The sequence below is a fragment of the Chelonoidis abingdonii genome, chromosome 10 (genome assembly GCF_003597395.2).
Source record: "Chelonoidis abingdonii isolate Lonesome George chromosome 10, CheloAbing_2.0, whole genome shotgun sequence".
Taxonomy (NCBI): domain Eukaryota; kingdom Metazoa; phylum Chordata; order Testudines; family Testudinidae; genus Chelonoidis; species Chelonoidis abingdonii.
The window spans coordinates 62,620,900-62,647,951 of record NC_133778.1 but is presented as its reverse complement, the minus strand read 5'-3'; the positions used below and the strand labels follow the sequence as shown (position 1 = coordinate 62,647,951).

Below are 27,052 nucleotides of genomic sequence, written 5' to 3'. Positions count from 1 at the left end.
TCCTTCTCAGCAGTGGTGCCAAAAATCAAACAGGTTGCTTTGAAGTTTACTAACATCACATTATTACATGATCCTTTCATCCCCCCTGATACTGTCCTCCCTCCAGGTTTGGTAGAACAGAGACATGTTAACAACACAGCATGCAGAAGCTTCCAATGATGCTATTCATTTTCTACAAAAACAGTGAGAAATATCCTATCTGGTAATTTTCTGCTAGCAGCTTCTTGCCTTGTTCATAACAAATGGATAATGCCTCCATTGCTGGACTTTGCACGTAATCCAGTGTTGTTGCTGGAGGCTTGAGGACTAAGAGCAACTCTTCAGTTCAAGCCACCAACAGAGTTCTTCCAAAATTGTAGCAACACTTCACAACTGATTATTAGCACTAGGGCAACAACTTGGAGTGATATAAACTAACTTTAAGGCAATTATATGCATGTCTCTTTTTATAGAAAATTTTCAATTTGTTACAAATTGTATTGCAGTAATTTTACCAGTCAGGGTGGGCTGAATGAGGAGAGAAGCTTGTATCAGAAAGAAAATGATCAGGTAAGAAATTTCTCATTCTGTTGCAGAGCTTTTCTCCTCGTTCAGAATAACTGGGAATTAGTGAGCGGTGAATCACAGACCTACAGAGAGGAAGGGTAAGCAGGATTATTACTGCTACTATCGGAGAACAACAGGCAGAAATAGACATACCCCCCATGACAAAAGCTTTGTAATTTAAGGAATTATTTGGGAACCAACCTAGTAGCATGTCTCTGTAGAAGACTGGAAATTCCTTTGCAATCTTCCTAGGATGGGGTTCACATACTTTCTTCCTATGGTACCACAAAGGACCTTCCTTATAGAGAAAGGCTTGATTCCCTCAGTCCGTGGTTTCTCAGATGCCAAGCATGCTAACTGGTGCAGGATTTTAACATCTTGCTTGCAGCATCTTTGAGGTTCTAAGGCCTGGGCATTTTGAATAGGAAAAGATGAACAGAGAACAAATGGTGTATGGACTTCATATGTTGGAGATTTTGAAATCTCTATGGTAGCCCTCACTCTTATGGCCTAAGGGATCTTTTGGAAGGAAGTCCCCTTCTGAAAAGGTGACTGTGTTTTTCACTGGGGGCTAACTCAAGGGGGAAATTAAGTTTTAGGAACTTAAGGTGGAGAGCTGTTGATGAAGTTGTGTGGGGCACCAAGACTTTCTGTACCTCTGTTGTGGACACAGACTGCCTGAAGTGCTCTTCTTACGGTTTAATGTGGAGCCAGCTCATGGAGAGGAAAAGGGACAGAAAGAAACCACTTCTCGCCTTTCAGATTCTTGGAAGACAGAGTCTGTGACTGAAAGCCGGACAGGCACAATTCCCATTACACTGCTGCCCGAGAAAGGGCTTCACAGAAATCACAGGCAATTCATCCCAGACATGCTAAACACATGTGCCTCATACAGTAATCATGATACAGAGCACTGTTAGAGTCCCTGTACAAGTGGAGAGCCCCACTCATTGGTGGGAAGGCAAAGGAGAAATAATTTAAAACTGTATTTTTACATCACTTGCTCACTAATACTACAGATTAATTCCTTGGGAATGAATACTTGCTTTTGTCCTTTTGGAACCTGGAGCCTCTGGAGGTTGCAAGCCTTGGCCCTGAGCAGGCTGTTAGGGGTTCTGGTCTCCTTGGAAATCTTCATGTTCCTGGTCACGCCTTCCATGGTGGAGTTACAGCTTTGGGTAGGGAGTGTGGCCCTTGCATGCCAGTCTGACTCAAGGCCCCTTGTCCTGCCAGAGCAAGGGCAAATGGCTTATGGCAGCAGAGCAGAGCTTGCTTTCCCAAACATGTAACCCTGGCAAAGCAAGGGTCAGTGGTTTGCAGCAGCAGGGCACAACTCACCCTATGAAGCTCCTGAAAAACTGCCTGTAAACTCCTCAGACTTGGCTTGATGTTTGTAGGGCTTCTTTGCTGTCATGGTGGTGGTTGGGAGGGCAAAGGGAGCTCCCTAGAGGTACTGTACCAGTGAAACCTGACGGTTAGAGCCTCAACACTCAACTGATTCCACAAGCTCAGGAGAATGAGCTGAAATGAAGTTGCTGTTCCATGCAAATGAATAAAAATTCAAGTTATAAAACAAAATGGTCAGGAGAAACTGAACTACCAGCTTGTTCCACTGCTGGAGGAAGACATTTTGGTGACCTGAGCTGAAGGGCAGGGCTTAATCTTGGAGCTTCCAGCAACAACATTGGACCACCTCTAAATTCAACAGATGTGAGGCACTGTCCATCAGTGATAAATGAAGAGAGAAGCAGTGCAGCAGAAAGGACTTTAGCTTCAGTCTCCACTGGTAAAAACCTAAGAAGAACTTTCACATGCACTGAATGTACCATGCTACCGCGTATATGCTGCTGATGTACAGCCCAGTGTTGCACAACTTGGAGCATGTATGCTGCCTATAGTGGCACAGTAAATCTGTTCCCAAACCCATACTGGGAATTTTTAGAATGCCTTCTTTTTACTATTTATCTTATACTTAATACTAGGGAAAGACTGTTACCCCTAAAGGAAGTCTGCATACTCCAACACCTGTTCAAATGTGGTTGCAAGATCACTTGCAGAGTACCTGCTGATGTGACACCTTGAGTATACACCAGCAACCTTTAGGAAACTGCACTTCAAGAACCTACTAAAGGAGTGAAAAAGACAACTTAAATTAACATAATAACTACACTGAAATGCACCCAACTCCTTTATTTGGGGAAATCAGTACCTAGGACTGAGGATATAGTATTTCTGGTGTAATGTTTTTATTTTTGCAGATTATTGTTTGTAGTACCAGGAACTCTACTGATAGACCACGACCCCACTGTGCTAGTCGCTGTACACACATATTTTACTTTCTAAAAACCAGGATAATCAAATTACTTATTATTTTGACTATTCACAGCACATAGGTCTTAAGCACATAGTATTTTTATTCAACTTTTACAATCTTAATACTATTATTTGCAAAGAAAACAAAAAAGAAAACTCCAAATCTTTGTATAAAAATCAGGGGTTTTACTGAGTTCCTGAAAACTTAATTTACTACTCCCCATAGAGTATGTGTCTAAGGCTACCACTGTAAATCAAACTAAGTAAGGGCTACTAATTGTGATTATTGCTGCTGATTATTTTTGCCTTTGACAGTTTATTTTACTTATATTTCTAAAGAACAATGAAACTCACTTCATTCAGTCTATTTAGGGACCTGATCCTGTCACATTTTCCAAGGTACTATGTTCACTGGTTGCAAGGTCAGCTGAGTTACAGTTACATAGAAACAGGAAATGTGGGTTGATGCTATAGGGCAGTGGTTCTCAAACTTTTGTACTGGTGACCCCTTTCACACAACAAGCCTCTGAGTGAGACCCCCCTTATACATTAAAAACACTTTTAAATATATTTAACACCATTATAAATGCTGGAGGAAAAGCGGGGTTGGGGTGGAGGCTGACAGCTTGCGACCCCCCATGTAATAACCTGGTGACCCCCTGAGGGTTCCTGACCCTCAGTTTGAGAACCCCTGCTTTAGGGGGAGGTGATGAGAGGGCCAGGAACATCTCCATCCATCTTACATGACATGATCTGACTTCAGTGGGGCTCTACACAGGCACAAGGATGCACCCACCCAGTTACAACTGTAGGATCATGGCCTTAGATGAAAGGCCCACTGATTATTTTTTCTGACTAAATTTAAAATAAAAAGCTAACTATAAGTGTACACCACTGAAATTAACTGCATTACCTGACACTAAAATCAGCTCTGTCCTGTATACTTCCCAAATTTAAACTCTGCATGACTGCAGAAAGTATGACTGTTACTAGCTGCACTATAAAGATCAAAAATAGTTTATTTTAATATTCATAAGTGTAAAGTGATCAAGGTGCTGTAAAATCCTAGTGCCTAAAATTACAAATATTACTTTCAAACCTATTTGTGCTGTTTGGCCCTGAACTCCTTCTCTGTTGAGAGCTAGCATGAATATAAACTGTAGCATAGCCATGGTAACATGGAGAGTGGCAGTGGAGGCATGGCTTTGCCATGCCAAGTACAAGCTCACTTGAAACTGGTGTGTCTGTACTTGGCATGGCTAAGCCATGCTTCCATTATCACTACCTGTGCTATTGTGGCTACACTACTGTTTATACTTGCACTATTTTGATGAGAGCTAGCACAAGCACATATATGAGAGTAGTGGAATTACACTCGTTTAAAGTGCAGACATAGCCTAAATTATCACTTATGCAAAAAGTATCCTGTTAAGTCCTCCTCAAGAGGTGAAGAAAGAAGCAGCTTCTACTGTACCCATTATGGAGAACTGATATAAAGTAATGCTTTTGACAGTTTTATATCAAGAACTTTCAACATACAGGATTTGAACCCCTTGCAGGTCATATCAGGGGATCAAGTGGGAATATATTATAGCACATGTGTAGTGCTTATACACTTGAGCCAATATTTTGAAAAGCAATTAGCAATTCTGGGAGCATAACTGAGACATTTATAAAAAAGGACTGGTTTTCAGAAAGTGCTGAGCACCCAATCCTCAGAAAATCTGGCTCCTTTAAAGTGTATCAAGTTTGGTGACCAAGAAGTCATCTAGTTATTTTTGAAAATTACGGCTGTAGAATTTTTCATTGACACTTCCATAAATTATCTATTTACTTACACATTCAGGGGATTATGAGTTGATTTATACTGACCTCCTTATGACAAACTGTACATAGAGTTTGAAGATTTTCCAGAGAGCACTGTCCTCCTCCATTATAAACTGGTTTGATATGATCCACCTGCCAGAACTGGCCTTCTGTTGGGTTTGTTATAATTTCATTTAACTGCAGTAAAGAAAGGACATAGGATCAGAAGTTTTAAACAGTCAACTCTGAACTGAGGAAATTGTGTCATACATTCCTTAATCATGTTTATACAGTAAGAACAACAGAGAAAACAATATGTGAAGATAGCTTTTTATAGCTTTTATTGAGAAAAGGAAAAAATTCAGTCTTAGCAATTTTTTTTTTTTTTTTTTTTTTACTTCTAACCGGCAACTAGGAGTTATATTTTTAGAAAGCTTATTTTCACCAAGTGCACAGCAGTCTGATACATCAGAACAAGTGCTAAAATACAGGACCCAATAGGAATATCCTAATGCATCTGTGTTCATTTACAGAATTATAAAAAAGAAAACTGAGAAAAGATGCATTTTTCTTCATTGTTAAGCAGTTCCAATCAGATAGATTCTGTACTTCCATTTAAAGAATGTTAATTTATTTTCAATTTGTAAATATATTTTTCATATAAGAGTTATTTGTTAAGTGGCAGCCAAACAAAATGAACACAGATGAGATTTATTTTCAATAAAATAATGTGTTAAACTTCTAAAACTAAATGGAAGAATAATCATTATTTCAGCGGTTCATGGTAAGACAATTGTTTTTAATGCTACAATTTCCATTTCAGTCTACAAATTAATACAAGTTATGAAATTATTTTAAAGAGGTAAAACAACATTTCTGCTATATTTAAAACTTTAAACTTTGTAGGGAAATCTGATGCCCAAAGTTTTGTCAGTCAGTGCTCAAAGCTTCTCTGGCTACAGGGCTTTTTCATCTTCACATACAGAGCTTTGAGTCACAACCTGAAGAAGCTGGAGTGTAGGTTAGAGCTTACTCATCAGGCATGTTCTGTTTTAAAAAGATGAGATGTGACTATCTGACTGACTCTGCTGCTATACTACCCAGATAATTCCTCTCTCCAGCTCTTTAGTTTTCAGCCCTGAGTTCTCATCCTGTACATTTATGTAAGTTATATTTTGAAAACATAGGAAATTCCCCCACAAAACAACTTAACTTAGAGTTAAGCGCTCACATGTACTTCCTCACAAGGCAAAGATTCAAAAGGAAAATATAAGTTAAAGCAGCACTCACACCTAACAACAGCAGTCTCTAAACATTAGCCCACTACCATCATGATAATCTATACCAGTGGTTCCCAACTATGGGATGGGCCTCTCAAGGGAGACATTGGAATGTGTCAAAAAAAGCACCAGCTGTGCTCTTTATTATTATTATTATTTTAAGAGCTCTTGCTGTCAGCCCCAGGTGGCTGGGGTCACGCAGAAGGTCCATGCACAACCCGGAAGTGAACAGCTGGAGTCCCACCACCTGGGCTTGGCCTCTCCTTCCCCACCCCCCAAACCCTCACTGGGAGGCACCCCAGGCTCAGACTCTCCTTACCACTCTTCCTCACTGGGAGGCAGCCCAGGTTCGGGCTCTCTCCCCCGCCCCCCCAAATGCCCCAGACAGACAGCAGAACAGAAGTAAGGGTGGCAATGGGGTGCTAAGTCTGCTGTGAAAAGTGATATTGACAAATATCTCTTTTCACATTACCTCCCTTACTTCTGTGCTGGTGCTGCGCTGCCTTCAGAGCTGGGCACTTGGCCAGCAGCTGCTGCTCTCCGCTCTGCCTTTAGAGCTGGGTGGTGGTACATGTACTTGTGCGTGTTTGGGGGGGGGGGGGGGGCACAAATGACTACAGACACAAAGAAAGGTCCAATCAAATAAGTTTGAGAACCACTGCTTTACACCAACACACTCCATCTTCAATTCAACAATGCTATGCCCCTTAATACATGTATGGTAGAACTTCAGAGTTACAAACACCAGAGTTACGAACTACCCAGACAACCACACACCTCATTTGGAACCGGAAGTATGCAATCAGTCAGCATCAGAGACAACAACAAAAAAGGGGGGAGGGTGTGCAAACACAGTACAGTACTGTATTAAATAAACTACTAAAAAAATAAAGGGAAAGGAAAGTTTAAAAAAAAGATGTGACAAAGTAAGGAAATTGTTTCTGTGCTTGTTTCATTTAAATTAAGATGGTTAAAAGCAGCATTTTTCTTCTGCATAATGAAGTTTCAAAGCTATATTAAGTCAATGTTCAGTTGTAAACTTTTCAAAGAATAACCAAAATGTTCGTAACTCTGAGGTTCTAGAGTATTAAATAATTGAAACACTATGTTAAAGAAGTTTTTCATATGGTAGAAGTAATAACCAATAAACTCTTACATCTTACTGCATTAGTTAGTAAGTGGAATTTAAAAGTATCTACTTATCTTAGGGCTTTTATAATATCACTCATCACTGTACTACAGCACCTTCCATGTAAAATCTACAGCAACAGTCAACTCCCTAGTGGACTTCATGGAATCATCTGGAATTTCTCCCTTTTTGGGATTAAAATTCTGCTTGGGGAATGGTTTTCTGTTTTTAGGACTTTTTTATTTTTAAAAAAATTATTCCCTCTTTTTTGTTGCTGTTAGGGGTTATGGGGTAGAAGCGTCCACCCAAGTAGTGCATTTGTTGTACATTTTTCTATTCTTTTCATTGATAAGCATTTGCTTTCAGCCACTTACCTTTTAAAATGACTTGAGGAGCATAACTACCACCTACCACAGAAATACACTGATTTGTGTTACTGCTTAAATACCATTACCTGTCCTAATGGAAGCTGAGACATCCAAGAACTCTCCAGAAGACTCTTACGTTGACTCTTAGGGGCATTTCTGATGCTAAGGTAGAGCTCCTGGGAATTGAGATTGCAAAGCTGACAAACACCATGTTCGACTTCAAATACTTTACTCCTCAGGTAACTCTGACTAGAGCGAATTAAGAAGTCTTCCTGGCATTTAAGAGAACAAAATCGTGTTTCCCAAGCAATAGATTTGCAATGTTGGTCGAGATGAACTGTTGGTTTTTGGCAGCTAAGACAAAGTGGATTTCCTTTATTATCTACAGCCTGTAAATATCCTTTGTATATGGCAGGACCTTCAATAACTTCAGCCTGAACTGAGTCTGTATTAAGAACAGAGGAAACTTTCCCATCTTTTAAAAGTAACCTGTGATAAGGATGAGAAGCAATTATTTAATAAGACTGGCCTTCATCAGGGTCAGTATACAATACTTAAATACTCAATATCAACTATTAGGTTTCTTTTGTCATGAAAAATAGCAACTTCAATGAAAACTCATGCTGCTTTGGTTGGTCACTGCACAATGCAAATAGCACACTTGAATTATAATTTTAGGACCAGATTTCTAAAAGGCCTTCCTGCTACTCTTGCTGCCTCAGCTACCAATATTTTTAGTGTGCTAGCTCAATCAGAACTACTGCAAGGAGTCTCCTTGAGACGAGAATCACACCCCCAGCTCAAAGAGCAGACATACTCTTTGTGTCTCTAAACTGTTTGCTGTCAACCTCACAGGCTTGTTTGCGTGTAAACTCTCCATTTCCCTGATCACACATTTTTCTTCTTTCATACTAAGAAACTCAGCTGTCCACTGACAAATGTGCTAGCTAACACACATAATCTAAATCATTATAGCAAATAAGATTTAGTTCATCAGCACAAGGTAAATGCCTTCAATCTTAAGCAGTGCATCTTAAGCCCTTGTATCCTATAATTTCATTACATAAAGTAAAAATAATTTTGGGAAAAACTAGTTTAATCACTGTATTGTGGCTATTCTGTTTTTTTTATTAACATTAACAAACTTACTTTGTGGAGTGGCCATCTGTTTTCCCAGCAGAAGCACCTTCATTTTTCAAGTAAAACGCAGTCTCCTTCGTGACCAAGCATACACTGCCCCCACTGCTGTTAGCTTTGCTGAGTGAGGCTACAGCAACATCCTCTTTTGTCACATATCTGGAATTATTACAAGTTGTTTCAGTATTCATTTTTCCCCTGAATTGTACTGCAGACAACTGAATACTTCTTTAGAGAACATTCATATCACCTACAGCAATACTGATGTAGAAAATCCCCTCTAAATATTTCTTGCTTCCTAAACCTGGCATGAGAATAGTTTGGAAAATGCATTTTACTCATTCAGCTTTTCCATACTAGGTAAGATTTCTTTTAAAAAACCAGCCACCTCTCTGTTGTGCTGCCAAGAGATAATGAGTTATTTTCCATGACATGTAATTATAGAAAGTAATAAGAAAACAATGTAAAGCCTGTTTCACTTGAGTGAACCATCACTTATATTCCAAGGTTTTTTGGTTTTGTTTGTTTTGGAAAATGTGCCATTTGGGAGAGAATATGAGAAGCGTTGGAAGTCATGGAAGAGTTCTGGAAAAATGAGTTTATCTTTGAATTTGCTCAGTTTCCTTTATATTTTTATTGTAAGATCATCCCTATTCTTCTAAATTAAGTTCTGATAAAATTCAATAGTCCCCCATGCTTTGGTCACTTTTAAGATATAATTATTAATCAACCTAACTAACTAATGGTCAGGGCCAGGCCTTAAACAAGCATACACTTCTGAGCCCCTCTAACAGCCAACCAAATGAGATGCTTCTGTGGTAGGGATGCATTTATATTAACCCTGCCCTGGCCACCACAGCTGCACTAGTAATCTATTCACGCAAGCAAGTCCAGCTCTCACAGCATGGATGTTGTTTAGTTAACCCTCTTCTATTCAGGTCAGTCAGTGACTGGCTTCTGCTGCATGGACACGGCCCTATTAGCCATCTCATGTCTGCCCCTGCAGAGCTCCCTGCCACCCCTCTCCTGGCTGTTCCCTGTATTTTTAGCTGGTCTCGGGACTGTTGCTGAATGAGTCTTGTGGGCAAAGCAGAGAGGACACGGGCTGCTGAAAGCGGGGTGAGTTTGGGGGAATCCTGATGCAAGAGCAGCACTAGCTGCCCCACTGCCCACTCAGGTTTGGTTTGGCTGCCCCTCTGTCATAATGGGGCAGGCGCAGAAGACAGCTGGGCCAAATCTGAATGAGTGGCATTGTGACCTGGTGCATGGGGTTGCAGTGCTGCTCAGATTGGGCTTTAGGCATGTGCCTAGTTTGCCTATGCTTTTATCTGGCCCTGTTTATCCTAATACCCAATCACATTAATCCCCGCCCCCCATCTCTATAAATCAATAAATGCCATCCTGGTTATTCTAAAACAGTGAAGAATTCCTTTTAGATTCCTCTTTTACATGTTATATAATGAAACAATCCCGTGCCAGGATAAAAAAAAAAAATACAACACTCTACTTATTACTACTATTTGCTGATTTATACTTGTTTTGCAAGCCTGAAATTACAAACTGCTCTATATACTTACAGGAATTCCTACTGACCATCACAATACAGCCAATCCTGTTAGGGTGGGGGAGGAGGGGAGGTGAGGGGGGATTTAGCAGTAGATTAAGAGGAGACAACAAGTTATAGATATATGTTGTAGCACAATGTTGGTGAGAGAGCCCGGATATATGTATGAGAAAAATCTAATTACAACACTCAGGTTATGAGCCCCATGTCAGGGAGGACAGTGATGTTATCAGAGACTGAGGCTATATCCACACTGCAATCAGAGACGTAATTTGCTGTTCATGTGGACATCCTGGCACTAGCTTTAATCTAGATAGCTCGCTAAAAAAAAAATGTGGATGTGGCCACACATGCTTCAGCATGGGCCAACAATGTGAATACATACCATGACAGGTTGGATGGGTATGCACAATCTGTGCCACTGCAGCCTCACTGCTAATTTTAGTGAGATGAAAAAGCTAGTGCTGGCACGTTTACATGAACTTCAAATGATACCTCTGGTTATAGTGTATATGTAGCCCAAGAAAGGAGGCAGAGGAGAGGTAAATTTCGATTTTACCACTGACTGGGCACCTTACACACAGGAAGGAAAGCAATAATAAATACTGAAACAACTGGCATTCGAGGAGGATAGGAAATCAACTAAGGAAGAAATGAGGCTGAGAAAGTGTAGAAGGAGATTCTGGATTATGAAATAAACATAAGTAATAATTTATTTCTGCTTCTAAGCCTGGAGAAACATGATGATGTATTTTGGACAGACTGAAACCTGGACTACTGGGACCTAAAAGAAAATAAAGGAGAGATTTACCAGAGGGAAGACAAGAGATGAAGGGATAAATATGATTTTGTGGAAATGTTAAATGAGGACAGAAAGAGATGAAAAAAATGGAGGAGGGGAATAGCTCCTTTGGGCAGAGAGAGAAATTCCCTTCCAGCAGGATATGAAACATTTTAAAATGCCAAGACTACAGTTTTACAGTGGATTCCTTCATTTGACCTACTACCAAATAGAAAAAGAAAAGTTAATATATGAAGAGTTTGCAGCTGATTTGGTTCCTGTTGGCCATCTTTCCATATGGCTCTTCAAGAAAAAATGCTACGTCTACACAGAACAAACCTGACAGCAAGAAAGGCATAAAACCAACTCCTTCTACAAAACCCTAGCTGATGTCCACAGCAAAATAAAAACCAAACTATTATTCACACATTGCCAAAACACTAACATAAGTAAATAAATAAATGCTTGAGGATAGAAACTTGTTTCCCAGAATATTTTGTATTATCTAAACAGACTGTAATCTCTTCAGGAGAATAGTTATGCCTTCCGATGCACCTTTTAAAGCTCTAAGCACACAGCTGGTACTTAAATAATAATACAAATGAAATGTGGAAGCCAATAGACAGTATTTTAATAATACGGATGCAAGATTTTTCTCAGGAATCTCTAGCAGTCTCTGGATGTTTAAAGCTTCAGAAACCTTCAGAAATAGAATTTCTACTGAACTGGACTCATAGTGATAGAGAGTCAGGCAGTATTTTCTGTTCTAACAGATTTGCACAAATGCACGCAAAATGTCTATTTTTTTTCACTATAAAACAAGTTATCGCTTAATGTTCAGTTGATTATCTCAACATGATTCCTCTGAACATTACACAAAAAACCTTGGACCTCCTGCAGCAATGAATACAAGAGAAGAAGGAATGAAAAGTAAAAACACATACCTTTTGGTGCTGCTCAGCCTGGCCTGTTGTTTAGAAATCTCTTCTGCAGCAAGAATAGGGCTACAAAAAGTATTGCCGCTTTTTCTGATAATTTTCTGCTTCATGGCTGTTAGACTACTCCATTCTCTCACAAACCTCTGAATCTGGCAGAGAGGTCAAGTGGTTGATAGCACAAGTATTAAACAAAAATATTTAATTACACTGAAATGTTTTAGATTATTATAATTTAAAATTATTTTGCCAACTGGAAAAAAGTTTGCTTGCTGTAAGATGTTCTTTTCTAGGATGTAATCATTTCTGATACGAGCTTCAAAGGTTCTGCTGAAACTTTAAGACTTGGGCCTGATCTAAACTTAAAATATTTGCCTATATAGCTATGTCAATTAGGAGGGAGGTTGGGGGCAAGAGAGGGGGAAAAAAACCACACGCTTCATCAATCTAACTATGCTGGCAAAACCCAAGTATAGACACAGACCTGCTGGCACAAAATTCTTTTGCTGATATAACATATTGTTTAGGGAACAGGTTTTAATTGTACTGGCCAAATAGTGCTTTTGCAAATATAGTTGCATCTCCACTAGAAGGGTTTGCTGGTATAGCCGTACTGGCAAACCCTTCCGAGGGTAGCATAAAAATGTAGTCCATGTTCAAACATCTGTCAACTCTGTTCAGCCTTTCTTATTCAAGCAAAACTTCCATTGCTCTCAACTGGGAGTTGTGGCTCAGTAAAGCGAGCTGAACAAAGTCAGCAATCAGGTTCACAGATGCAACCCATGTCTCACTTAAAAAAACCCCAGCAGTGCTAGACCTGTTTCAGTACTAGAGGTGAATGGCATAACTATAGACAAGTTGAAAGAGCATTTTGTACTAAACCATGAGATGGTTATGCTATGTGAAAAAACATCCACTTTGGGGACTACATTATTCCAGGTGTGACTTAAGTCTTATGCAGAAACAGGCCTTCAGAACCGAAAAAGTAGGCTATCATAATGATTTTCCTTTCCTCCTAATTTTCTTCCCTCATCCTTATTTTTGTGAATAAATGAAAATGAGCACATGTCAGGATTTCTCTCCCACTGAGCTGGAGCAGCATGGAAGAACGCAATGAAATTGGACATTTCAGTGGAGATGTGAATCAATGTTTTTTTATTATTTATTTTGTTAACATTTTACAGAATGTATCTCCCTCAGTTGACACTCAGAATGATGAAGGAGCAGAAGACGACAGGAGAAGAAGGGTCTATCAGCACTAGAAACGCACGCCTCTCCAGAGCCTGAAACTGAAGCCAGGATTCTTGAGTTTCACTCTTCTACTGTCTAGTGAATAGCTCTGAAAAGCACTAACAAAATGTGTTTCTCTTCCTTCCCAGTAGCTGATCTACATGCATAATAGAACCTTCTACGGCTACCAGTTACTCAGTTAGCTCAATTGGTTGAGGTCTGTGCTGTAGATTTAAAGGTCCCAGCCTTATGATAAATCATGAGGGAATCAATAGGATTAAACATGATGTAATTTGTTATTTTTAATTTGCTTTTTTAAGAAGCTAGGAAATTGCATTAAAGAACTTTGCTTAAAAACATTAAGGTTCCAGTGTAGCAGGGCAACCTTAATAATGGCCTTTCCTAAATTCTGAGGGCTTGACTTTGAACCTAACAGTTCTAATGTCATGTTTTGGATGTAATCTTCATTACAGAGATAGAATTCACGGAGACTACAAGTCTCAGCACATCATGCTCTACATTGATTTGAACAGTCTTGCTAAAAGAGGAGGGTGACCATAGAGCACACTGAGAACTCCGCGGCTTATGCACATCACAAGTGTGATGCAGTCAAGCATATTTTCTCGACTTACAGTATGCCACTCTTAAAACGTAACCTTTAAGATAATGTAATTTTGATAACGTATGAATATCACTTACTAATCCTGTAAATGAGACAGTAATTAATGTGATGATGATTCTATCTACAGAAATGGTAACAGGAGGTTTGATAATTTGCCAGAGTAACAGAATGCACATTTATTATTCATATCAACATTTATAAAATCTGGCTGCATTGAGGAAACGTAATCAGCAACTGAAACTTAAGGCAGGGTAACAAAATATTCTCCATTTATAAAAATTAAAGAAGTCCAAATTAAACATTACATTATTTTCATAGTAAAATTTGAAAGATTGTTCTTACCAATGAACGATTTTGTTTTTGCTGAAAATTCTCTGGCAAATCCTCCCAATTATCCAATTTTATATCCAATGGAATAAAATTACAGTTCAGCGATTTTCCATCCTGGAGAGGCAATACAGACAATTTAGTTAAACCCACTAAATCCTCAAGGAATCCAAGTCTTTTAATTTTGTTTACAATTGTAATGTAATACAATGTAGAATAAGTACCAATTTTTTTCAATGGCTACCCAAACAATCTAATTTCCTAATATTAGAAGAAATTCATAAGGTATTTGCACGGTGGATGTAAAACCACAGTAAGACTACCAATTCAGGAAATTTGATTCATAGTATTATACTGCAACTAAAGAGGACTACAATTTTACCTCTAAGCATCATCTTCACCTACATATAATATATCATCTTTGAATAGATCTGAAGCACCAACTTCACTAAATTAAATAACACAGAGTTATCAACTCAACTGTACTGCATAGCACTGGGGACGACTGTAGAATTTTTACTTGAGTGGAGAAACTGACTCTCTGCAACTTAAAATTAGGTGACAGAACATGCTGGGGTGAAGCGTGTTCAAGCATGCTCAGTGCCTCCTCTGTGCTCTGAGCAAGTTCTTTCTCAGATGATTGTCAACAAGTGAGCTGCCACGTAAAGTCCATGCAGGCCAAAGCCTTGTTCATGACAGAAAAAGAGCTCTGTTGGGGAAAAATAAAGGCAGACCTCTAAAGTATGTCACAGTACACAAGATAGAGACTCACTCTCCACATACACTTTTGGCTGAGGAGAAGACGCACTACTCTGGGAACCAGAAGACCAGCAGGCTCTGAGCTCTAATCTTACCTCTTTTACCGATTGTTGTTTATATTCTGTGTATTTCAAACTGAATATGGCCTCATACCATTAACTCTAGGAGGGAGGCAAATATTATCCTCATTTTACAAATAAAGCAACTGAGAGCTTCACTTGCACAAGGTCACTTCTGGCAGAATTGGCACTAGAACCCAGATCTTGAATATGAATGACCCATGGGCCAAGTATGTGTTGCTTTTAGTAGCGGCTCCATACAGAGGACAACACTCATTTCTACAGCTCCAGCAGTAGAGCTCTGTGGTGAGGATGTAAAGGTTTTTGGTTCAAATGCTGTTGCAGAGCCATGTGGGTTATATGAAGGAATTTGTTTTCCAAGTTCATTTAAACAAATGGTTTATTTAATTCACAGAGTAGAAAACTTTCATTCATGTAGAGACTTGCACCAGAACCCAGGTGTTCCACATTTCAGTTGCTTCTGAAACACAACAGCTGGTTTGAAGATTGATAGGTTTGTAAGAAAAGGTCCACTAAACTGAAGATGTCTCCTTCTGAAAACCAGCAGAGAATTGGAATGAAACAGTGACAGCAATGCCCCAAATGACAATTGAAAATAAGTTTACTAATATTTTTTTTTTGGACTCCCAAAATCTTTGGATACCAATAGGAGTTTTCTTAATTTGTTTTGTTCAAAAGGTGATCTGACATTACATATATGGCACCACTTGCTTAGTTTTCTGAAACTTGGGAGAAAACAATATTATGTTTGCAGGTTGAAATGACGCACTGTCATAATTTTTACTGACATTCAGAATGTTTACCAAAGGTCAATGGCGGATTCTCCAACACTTCAATTTTTAAATCAATATTGGATGTTTTTCTAAAATATATGATTTTATGCAGGAATTATTTTGGGGAAGCCTGTGTTATATAAGTGGTCAGATTAGGTGATCACAGTGGTCCTTTCTGGTTCTGGAATCTATGAATGTTCTGCCAATACAAACATTTTAATTATCTTTTTGAATATTTTAAAGAATACCCTTGACTACAACTTTTGATCCAACTCTTACTGGTGGACAGGAGCTGTTAGTATTTTATTTAAATGAAAGATTAGTAAGTTATTGTAAACCATTTACAAACCAAACCACAGTCATACATAAACAAGTAATTTTAATTATATATATTCCCAAAATGATTGAAAAATCAAATAGAAAATATTTTTCTTCTAATTTTCACCAAGGAAGATGGTTTAGTTACATAAGTAAATACAATTTCAAGTCCAACTAGGGACTTTCATTTTTCACCCTGGAAAAGTTTGGTGCTGGATTGTGGTGGTGGTGGTTCCTGATCATAGTTGAGGTTTTTGGTAAAACAATTCTCCAAGCATTCTGCTAGCATATAAAACGGTTACTAAACTTCTGTAACTGTTGTTCTTTGAGATGTATTGCTCATGTCCAGTCCATGTCAGGGGTGCACACGCTGCATGCACCGTTAGTGGAGACTTTTCTCCCAGCAGTATCTGTATGGCCGGCTCTATTGCCCACTGGAGGCCCATGCTTATGCACCACTATAAGGAGTGCCGCCAGCCCTGCGCCCTCTCAGTTCCTTCTTACTGTCAACTCTGGCCATGGGGAAGGAGGGCAGGTCATGGAATGGACATGAGCAACACATCTCGAAGAACAGTAGTTATGGAGGGTTAGTAACTGTTTTTTTCTTCTTCAAGTGATTGCTCATGTCCATTCCATGTCAAGTGACTCACAAACAGTGCCCTCAGAGGTGGGCTAGCAGTTTACAGGTGAGTGGATGTAACACAGCTCTGCTAAAACTGGCATCATCCCTGCCTTGCTGGGTGATGGCATAATGGACCACGAACATGTGGACCGAGGACCACATTGCAGCACTGCAAATGTCCTGAATCAGCACCTATGCCAGGAAGCCTGCAGAAGACACCTGTGCCCTTGCCGAATGGGCCTTTACCATTGGTGACGGATGAACAAGCCGTTGGGGGAGGCTAGCCTGCGGCCCCTCCTCCTCTGCCCCCCCCTGCAGCCCAGGGCACACCTGCCCCCTCCCCGTGGCCCTCAGTCCCCCATGCACCCCCAGTCCTGGAGCTCCAGGCAGAAGAGGGCCTGCATCTCCTGGATGAGAAGGGTCCCTAAAGAGGGACAGGGAAGGGGTGTGTGGTGGAGGGATGGAAATAAACTAGAGGACATACCCCAAGCAGGGAGGTAGGAGGACAGGTGATCCAAAAACAAAGGGTGGTGGTGGGGTTTTTTCCAGATCCAGAAGGGAGACTGGAAGTCCATCCCTGTGCGTGCCTTCAAAAGGCCTGAGTAGGCCTGCCCAGCGCATTGCTAGTACTCTGCCGGGAGGAGGAGGCTGGTAGGCTCTGGCGGCGCCGGTAGCCTCTTCCTTTGTGCTAGTTGGTCTCATGCCTGGGAGAAACAAGGGGTCTGCTGAGGCCTAAAATGCCTGCACGAGGCTGCTGATGTATAAAGGCCCAGGGATCTAGTGTGGCTCTGGAGTCTTTAACTCCATGCAGCTTCGTGTCCATTTGGTCTGAGAACAACGAGGACCCTTTGAATGAAAAGTCCCGCACTAATTGCTGGATCTCTTGTGACAGCCTTGATAATGGCAGCCCTGAGCCCCTCCTCACGGTGACTGCTGACAGGGCAGTCTGGAGGGAGGTCCTCGCCATGGTCTTTCCCTCTTCAACAATGGCCCCAAACTCCTGCCTCACTTCTTGGGGCAGTGACTCTTTGAAGTGCATCATGGAGTCCTAAACACTGAAGTTGTATCGCCCTAGTAGCACTTGTTGGTTTACAATAAGCAGCTGGGGGCTCGCAGTAGAATAAACGACTCTACTGAACAGGTCCAAGCATTTGTGACAGGTTCCCCCTGGGCTGCCACATGGAAGCCCCCCGTTCAGTTTTTGTTCCTTAGATGTTTCCAGGAGTCTTCTTGTCTGGGGAGTGAAGAACCGGGAGCAGGCCTGCAGCTTGTCACAGCAGTACAGTGAGAGAGAGCGCCCAGGTTGTTGTGTCAGAGGTCTCAGTGGTACTGCAGTTCCAGGTGGCACCCTGGGGGGAACCCTCACATAGTTCTGCCTCCTTGTTTTTTGGGGTAGCGCTGGCCTGGACCCTGCCTATCTCGCTCATTGGCAGCAGCAACCACGAGGGAACCGGGAGATGAGTAGGATACATATAATCATAGCCCTTTGTGGGCACGTAATACTCCTCCTCTGCCCTCTTGGAAGTTGAGTGCAGAGAAGTGGGGCTCTGCCTGAGTGCCTTTACCACCCTGAGTACCTCCTGGTGCATGGGGAAAGCCACCTTGGCTGCAGCCACAGCTGTCAAAATATCAAAAATGGTGTCTGCAGGTTGTTTGAACTCCTCCAGCTCCAGGCCCAGATTGGAGACGATTTTCTTAAGAAGCTCCTGGTGGTGTTTGATATCACTGGGGGATATAGGGTTAGCAGTCCCCATGAGTGCCTCATCTGGGGAAGATGAGGAGGAAGCCACCGGAGGGGCTGGGTCCTTGATCTGTCCTGGGGCCCCTTCAATTGAGAGTACCATGGAGATCTTGGTGCCACGGTCTGAGTCCAAAGTCAGTTTTGGCCTGGGCTGAGGCGGGGCCCAGTGCTCCTCTCAGAGGTCACTACTGAAGAGGAGTGCAAAAAGTGACCCAATGCCACTGGGATCCCCCATGGATTCCAGTATTGCCAGTAGACTGGCCACTGACCCAGGGCCTATGGGACCATGGATGGATGGCACCGACATCTGTGGTGGTGGTGCCTCTTCAGAGGTGATGCTGATTCCTCTTTGGAGCCCAGTGAAGATGCTTCATAGGATGACCAAGGCAGTGCTGTCACGACCTTTAGTCAACTCTGATGGGGGTCTGGAGAGAGAGGCCTCGGTACTAGGGAATGGCTGTGAGGACTTGGAGATCAATGCAGATATCCGATGATTGGCGTCGAGGTTCTGGCAACTGGTGCCAGGACTCACATGAGTGGTGCTGCAGTTCAGTAGACCGACACTTGGCCTCCAGGCATTGGTGTCGCAGTGCCGGAGAACGATGTTGGGTATCTGGTGACCAGTGCCTGGGATTTGGTGATCAGCGCATAGGCTGAGACAACCAGCATCTAGATGATGGAGACCAGGGTCGGCAAGCTGGGGATGGGCACCTCGATGCCCAAGACCTGGTCAGAGACAGAGACTAGTGACAGACTGGGGACCACCAAGGGGACCCAAACTCAGGTTTCCCTCTTGAGACAATGGCCTTAGGCGGCTCTGCTGCCACAGGCTGGCGATCCCTAGGCCTGGGCGGGATTCAAAGGGGCATTATGTCTTTGGCAGCCTGAAAGGCTTTGGGCATGAACAGTGCCCACACGTGCTACATGCCTCTGCTGACACCCAGCATACTCGGGGGATCCCTCGGCAGGGATCTGTAAGTTCCCCAGCCATATGCCTTTGAGGGGATAGCGAGTGGCCTGACATGGGTCTCACCTCGCCCCCAAGGCTTCTCTGGTCCTCTTGAGGCATCGGGGAGTGCCTCTCCTTGTGCCACTTTGCCTGTACTGGAGAGGTTGAGTGGTACCGGAAGGGACCTGGTGCTGGTGGAGCACTGCACATGGAGGTGGAGGTGCTCGATGCCGAGTCCGATCTGCCTGGCTTGGAGGCTGATCTCAGCCCGGCTTTCCATAAGGAGGGCTTTCAGTCTGATGTCCCTGTCATTTGCGTGCGGGGTCTGAAATCCCTCAGATCTGACATTCATCTTTTACATGAGTTTCCCACAAGCACTTTAAACACCTGGAGTGAGGATCACTCACAGGCATAGGCTTTGTGCAAGCTGCACAAGGCTTGAAACTCGGGGATCGGGGCAGGCCCCGTTCCAGGAACAAAGTCCCTTAAGGGGACTAACAACTAACTCTAAAAAAACGACTTAAGCTACTAAAACCATCAACTATATGCAGTGAGAGTTCAGAAAAACACTGGGAGAAGACTTGCCGAAGCAAGAGAAAGAGCATTCCAGCAACCGTCATGGGTGCTAAGAAGGAACTGATAGGGTGCAGAGCCAACAGAGCCCCTTATATTGGCGCATATGTGCAGGCCTCCAAGGGGCAATAGAGCTGGCCCTACGGATACTGCTGGGAGAAAACTCTCTGACAACAGTGCACATGGCGTGTGCACATCTGACATGGAAAGGACATGAGCAAGGAATCAAAAGTTACCTGATAGTACTTTAACAGAAAACATCTGTTGTTATGTTGCACTCATTGTCTTCTAGATTAAAGCACCATTTTCAAGAGCCTGACTCAGAGCCTATATATGTCAACAGAGAGACTCCCTTTGATTTTAATTTTGGATAAGGCCCTGTAAGAGCACCTTCACAAGATGACAATGATTATCTCTTTCTTCAACTCATTTTTGCAATAATTGAAAAGGCAAGATTTTTACAACCAGGAGAGGAAAAAGTCTACCACACTAATAACTTAATGTTACGAAATTCCTATTTTACAGCAAAGAAACCTCATAAACCACTAACATTTGTACCTCAATAGATAACCCAATTTATCAGCCTTCTAAAATATATCTATTGAGAAAACATTTGTATTTGTTTGTAAGCTAGGAGAAAAGTTATCTTGTCTAGTGAACTATTATTAATTCCTTGGTGGAAAAGAACTAGAAGATAAATTGCCTAATTTTTGTACATCTCAGTTAATAAAAAAGAAAGCTTTGGTATGAAACAAGAAAATTAATATATAAATACATGCATTGTAAACCTTTCATTATTATAAAGTAAAATGTTGCCCTATAATAAGCATAGTATGTGAAACCTGTACAGATTGAGTGCATTGTAATACTTACCTTTGTATAGAGATGAATTCTATCAGTATTCCTACTTGCACAGAAGTTCAGCACATCATACACTGGAAAAGTATCTGAATTATCAACATGTCCTATAAAAAATAAGAAAAGTTTTTGTTTTTTTTAATCTAATCTTCATTACTTGGAGCACAAATGGAAAATGAGCACACCAGCCACAGAAAAAGGTTAACTAGATCTAAAAGTCATAAGATGAGAGCCTTACATTGCTCTTTCAATGCATATTAGGCTTGGCTTTGCATCTAAAATGGTGTCCTTGGGAGAAGCTACAAAAAAGTATTTGATATTTAGTTTGGAACTTAGAATTAAAACTTAGACAAGGTTCTAACAACTTAAGTAATATCATTCTAATAAACTTTTCTCTAATGATGTTTCTAATGGTATAATATACACAAACTACTACCTCTGTTTTGTACCAGTTCTGTTTGTTCGAGCATGTGACATCCCTCTAATATTGTATTTTTTATCCTTAGGTTATAAGGTCTTGGGTGCAGGGAGAGTATTTTTGTATGTGTTTGTATCAGACCTACCCCAAGAGGGCCTCAATTCTGACTGGAGCGCCTGAATACTATTCTTATATAAATAATATTTTATTACAAATCTGTATTTAAAGTATCACAGCAACACATCATACCTCTATCCTTACCTAATTCAAACCACTCCAAGATAACAAAGTCTGTACACTCCAAGTAGTTCAGGGAAGACAGCAATAGGGTTGGTGAAAATCCATACCTTAACTGCTTGCTACAGGGCTCGGCTTCCCTGCCATCCACTACAGAATGACATTGCTGGGAGCAGTGAACAAGATGACTACCTGATTCACTGCAGGAGTGACACAGTCAGGGCAGTGGATGAGAGGACTGTCTGATGCTGCTTGTGCAGGGAGACTTGGAAAATCTCCCCCTAGAAAGGGAAATCATAGAGTGACCTGGCCAGAGGGCCAAGTTCAGAAGCAACCATAGTATGATTCAGTGAATAGGAGGAAAGCTGCATGGTGGAAGACCAGAAACGAGACGCTGAATCAGGCAGAACTAATCCCCAGAGTCGCCAGAAAGCGATGCCACCCCTGGTGAGTAAAGCACCCTGTGATGGTGTGCTTACAAGAAGGTGTTATAGTTATTACATGAATACATGGAAGCATCTTTTACTTAAGTTTAAAAAAGTTAGACACATTCTGGGTGTTGCTGAACAAACTGAATGAGAATGAATAAGAATATGCATAATTTTACAGTGACAAAAAATCGTATCCATAAGAATGAACATGAATACCAGGCATTCTACATATCAAAGAAATTCTGTATCTAACAGCTCAATATGACTTGTACTAACAGGCCAACGGACAACTAGGATGCGCACTGCAAAATTCACTGTGTCCTGCCACGCACAAACGAAGTCACAAAGTAGAAGAAACCTACAGGAAAGATGGGCAGGAGAAAATTAAAGAAAAAAGCAGGGAAATTAAAAGGACCTATGTATTTTTACCCCATACATGTTTCTCATGAAACATTAACATGTATCTATGTTGTGTACAATATAACCACAGACTAGTATCTGCAGTCAAAGTTCAATAAAATGACACAGTGTATATGGATCAACAACCTGCTAATTGGCAGCTGCTCACAGGGCATACTTGTCATGCAACCCAAAAGCAAACTGTGAACAATACTATGTATATCTGTGGTTCTGCCACAGTTGGATGAGAATGTTGGGTTCAGCCCACCTGACAATTCATCTGGCTGTACTATGGTGAAATACAGAAACCCAGTGGTCATTCTGCAGGTGTCAGCTTTTTTGTGGTTCAGATACGTGGTTTCCAAATGAATCTGCATCCCAGTGTTTATGTTTAATGCAATTTTGCATAACTGCTATGGCAGATTTGCTCAACTAGGAATCCTATTTTTCTTTACCTTCTTGAGGCTTTTGCTCCCATTCTTCAGATCCATTTTCAACGGCATTAGCTACTTCTCCCCCAATCTCATCAGATGATTCAGTCGCTGTTTGTACTAAGTCCTTTCTCCCATTGTCTGTATTGCGTACTGCTATACCTTTGATTTTTCTAGAGTCCTGTGGTGCATTTTCTCCTTCACTCAGAGTAGATGGAGGATCATTCATTTGATTTGTATTCTTTTTATCTATAGTTAAAGAAATAGGAAAGATTTTACTTTGTTTCTATAAAAATAGTTAAATAAATAAGATAAATATTAGACAGTAAATTTATATTTGAAACAAAGTATCCTAAAATGTATTTTGGTTATAATAATTCAGTAGTTAATTCTGAAAGAACAGTTGTGCCATAAATGAAATGAAATTAATTTTAGACTGGCTGAAATATTAACAAATAATTGTAAACAATGAAACACCTGAAAACTGTAATGTTTAAGTTTAAACTTCAATATTAAAAATATTTCAAATTGCATGATGTTGACAATTACATACTATTCAGCATATTGTTCCTAATGTTAATACATTTCAATACAAATTTTAAAGTTCAGCTGATACAGTATTTATTATTCATCTGAGGAAAATGTATAGATCAATTGCTTATTCTCTCTCCACCCCACAGCAAATATATTTTATTTTAGAAACTAGAGCTTAATGTCTATGAAATCAGTTAGAACCAATATAAATATATTTGTTTCTATTCTTTTTCTTTAGAGAATTTTAGTGACTATGAAATGAGCCATGTTGATGACATTGGAAACAAAAGTCCACTGTGGAATAGATATTACACAGACACTGCTTACTGATGTGTGTCAGCCAGTGAGTTAAACAGAATATTCACTACTGAAACTGTCAACAATGCTACCAACTGTGGTGGTAGCTTTTATTTTACGGCTATTTGTCACCCAAGAACTGAAGCAAGTCCACTAACTCAGGTCCCTGGAGCAAATTAATATGATCCTCTCACATCCTAATAGTATTAAAAAAGGTACAAGCAGTATGTTATACATTCAACTTAATTTCAAAACAGTAGATATCATGGTGAATAAAGTATGTACATTGTGCATTTCCTAAGGGTAATTTTCTGTTTTGCTTATGAAATATGAAGTTTAAAATATGTCCTTTAGTTGATTATGCTATTTCAAAAAGAAAATATAAAAGGCTAATAGCTCTTATTATTTGTGTTTAAACAGATTTTTAAAAAATGCCTACTCATCTTTTCTCCACAAACAATCAAGATGATAGTAATACCAAAATGTATATACCATGGAGACAGATAGTTATGACTTTATAACAATCTTTAGGCTATTTTAAAACACAAACTTACTATGGACATTCCAAATTTTACTCTTTGAGGGGAGAAATTTAAATATTTAAAAATTTAAAAACTTTTTACGTCTTAAATGTTAGCTCTTGTGACAATTACATACTTGTTAAACTAAGTAAAGTATCTACACTGCATCATTTGGCTGTGAAAAGATAGGAATAAAATCTAATATTTCATTGGCTTGTTGATAATGATAAATCCTCTGAAGGGAAAGAAAGCAGCAGGGCTCTGACTGTAGGGCATGCTTGCTGCCATGGAAACAATTTCTGCTGCTGCTCATTGAATTTACATCCTACTGACTTTAATCAGGTATCCATTTTTGATAAATTAATGTCATACCACAGGACTTTCGGAAATAAGTTCCTGACCAAAATTAGGAGACAATTTCAAAAATTCCATCTCATGTGATGATTTTATTCTTCATATTTTGTCTTAATTTGCAAATACTCATGTATTCTAGTACAAAAACACTATAATTTTTGAAGAAAAACAACATAGGAATATGCCTATTCAGTTACAATGTGATGCATGGGTTACTTACCATCACTGCCACGAGGACATTCGCAGATTTCACAATAAGGTAATAACAAATTATTAGTGTAAGTGCAAAGACTACAACACCAGGCTTTGGCTAAAGGTGATTTTTTCCTTGAATTAGGCAGAGAGTCACCAGAAAACTCATTATCAGTTTCTTTGGTAAACAAAGAGTTTGTTTTTCCAGGCAAAGTTTTTCTCTTTTTCTTACTTGAGCTGCTTTGGGAGGGTGTACTTATAGCCCTGGGTCTTTTAGCTTCAGGCTCACAACCATTTTCATAACAAACTGCATCCACATCAATTATTTCTCTGGCATCCAAATGCCTGCTGCCCTCCTCTATGTGCTTCGCTGGTGTGACTTTAGAATCTCCTAAAGTAAAGTTCAGTGATTTATCCCAAGAATCAATTTTGCGTTTTTTCTCAGTAGATGGTTTTGGTGAAAAGAAGGCACGAATGTCATGTTGTTTTTCTTTTTCAAACTAGGAAAGAGAAACAAACATTACCAAACATACAGATCCAAAATTCCTCCAGTATATTTTACATGTTTAAAGTTGTAACTTTTTTCCCCCCTCAATTATGGGTCTTTTGTCTTTCTAATTTGAGGTATTTTTTTAAATTTTTAATTAGTAGATAGAAAAGGACAGACACTCTCTTTCAGTTATTTAAACTCAATTTAAAAGTAATTTAATGCTATTTCTCAACTATGATAATTTTTAATATTCCAGTCAAAATTTTAAATCAGCATAAGCATAGCACAAATGTACAGAATTGTTAGTGTGGTACTTTTAAAAAAATAATATACAACAGAATGAGAGAGATTTACTATCATTTTAGAATAATTCTGTATATACATACTGGATGTTTACTGATGTAATAAGCTAACACAACTACAAAAGCAGCCAAATTCCCAGTTTCCTTGAGGTTTTGTACTGTAGAGTCTAGCTTTTAGGACATGTCTAGCACTAGGAAAAAATTCATACTTTTAACATATGTCAAAATGCTAGTGTAGACAAGGCAGTTGCAGTTTTAACAAATGTTAGCAGGTTCCCTAGAGAAACCCTAATATTTGTACATTGTATTTCAAGACATTAGTTAATACATGTTAAAACTTTTTCTCCCCTACTGATGACAAGGCCTTATAGGTAACAGTGTGACTTCTCATCAAGCCGAATAATGTCCAGGATTTACTAGGTATTTTGAATTTCATGTCTCCATTTGTAAACTTCAAATAATTAATTACTATAGGCTAAATGCTATATGTGTACTAGGAAGGGAGTTTTTGTATCATAATAGATTGGCTGAATGTTTTACTGAATTTTTTTTCTTTTAACATAGTAATACTTTAAAAACTCAACCATGACAGTGTAATTACTGTGACACTATATTGTATACCCTTCCACGGTGAAAAGCAGTACGAAAAATGTCGGAGAATAATCAGATTCCTTTCCTCATCCATTAACTGAACAACATAAGATGTAAATCTCTGAAGTAAGAGAGGCAGTGTTTATAAAGTCAAAACTGAAAGTCAGGAGACTTGCATTCTAATCCCAGCTGTCATAGTGATTCTCTGTGTGAGTCTGGGTAAATCACTTATCTTCTCTGTATCTCAGCTTCTCCATTTACAAAATGGAGATAATCCTTATCTGTATTTTGAAACTGTCATGGTTTAAACTAAATCCATTATTTATTAAATTAATTTGTACAGTCAAGCTGTAAAGGGTTAACATTTGGAAAGAATTAAAAGCTGTTCTCTTTCCTTAAGTACTAGTTCTTCCTCAGCAATGTCATTTTCAAATAGCTTGCTGACTCAAACAGTTTGGGTTAATATGTGTACATATTAAAAACTATTGCAATTTTTATACTCCAAGGGAGCACTAATACCTACAGTGTATTCACATTCATTTGAAATGAAATTAATACTCCATCCAGTGAATTATACATACTGGCAACACTAAGGACGTAAAATGATGAACAAACATTTAAATCAGTGCTGTAATTGCATCAGTTGGAAAGCTCATCTTTTGTTTTACAGAACAAGGGGGAATTATTTTGAGTGAAATTCTGGCTCCATGAAATAAATGGCAAAAGTTTCATTGACCTTAATGTCTATTTATCTTAAGTACTTACATGGCCCTTCTTACTATAGCATCTGAGCACTTCTCAATCATGACTGGCCTTGTGGCTGGGACGAAGGAGTAGGAGTGATATATCTTGATTTTAGTAAAGCTTCTGACACAGTCCCACATGACAGTCTCATAAACAAAACAGGGAAACGTGATCTAGATGAAATTATAATAAGGTGGGTGCACAACTGGCTGAAAAATTATACTCAAGAGTAATTACCAATGGATCAGTGTCTAAATGGGAAGACATATTTAGTGAGGTCAACAGGGGTCAGTCCTGGGTTTGGTACTATTCAGTCATGAATAACAACAGAAAAAGTGGAAATGGCATACATCACATTTTTGCTTCAGGTTTCAGGGGGTAGCCATGTTAGTCTGTATCA

At 39.9% G+C, this 27,052-nt stretch overlaps 1 protein-coding gene across 1 annotated transcript in view; it reads right to left on the bottom strand.

Annotated features, from left to right (window-relative positions):
* The window catches only part of ZRANB3 (zinc finger RANBP2-type containing 3), a 122,389-nt gene that overhangs the window by 2,263 nt on the left and 93,074 nt on the right, over nt 1–27,052 (bottom strand). The window contains 8 exon segments of the mRNA XM_075070251.1: nt 4,732–4,863; nt 7,529–7,931; nt 8,592–8,738; nt 11,869–12,011; nt 14,054–14,155; nt 20,727–20,818; nt 22,652–22,876; nt 24,554–25,025. Of these exon segments, the coding sequence (XP_074926352.1) occupies nt 4,732–4,863; nt 7,529–7,931; nt 8,592–8,738; nt 11,869–12,011; nt 14,054–14,155; nt 20,727–20,818; nt 22,652–22,876; nt 24,554–25,025 (1,716 nt within the window).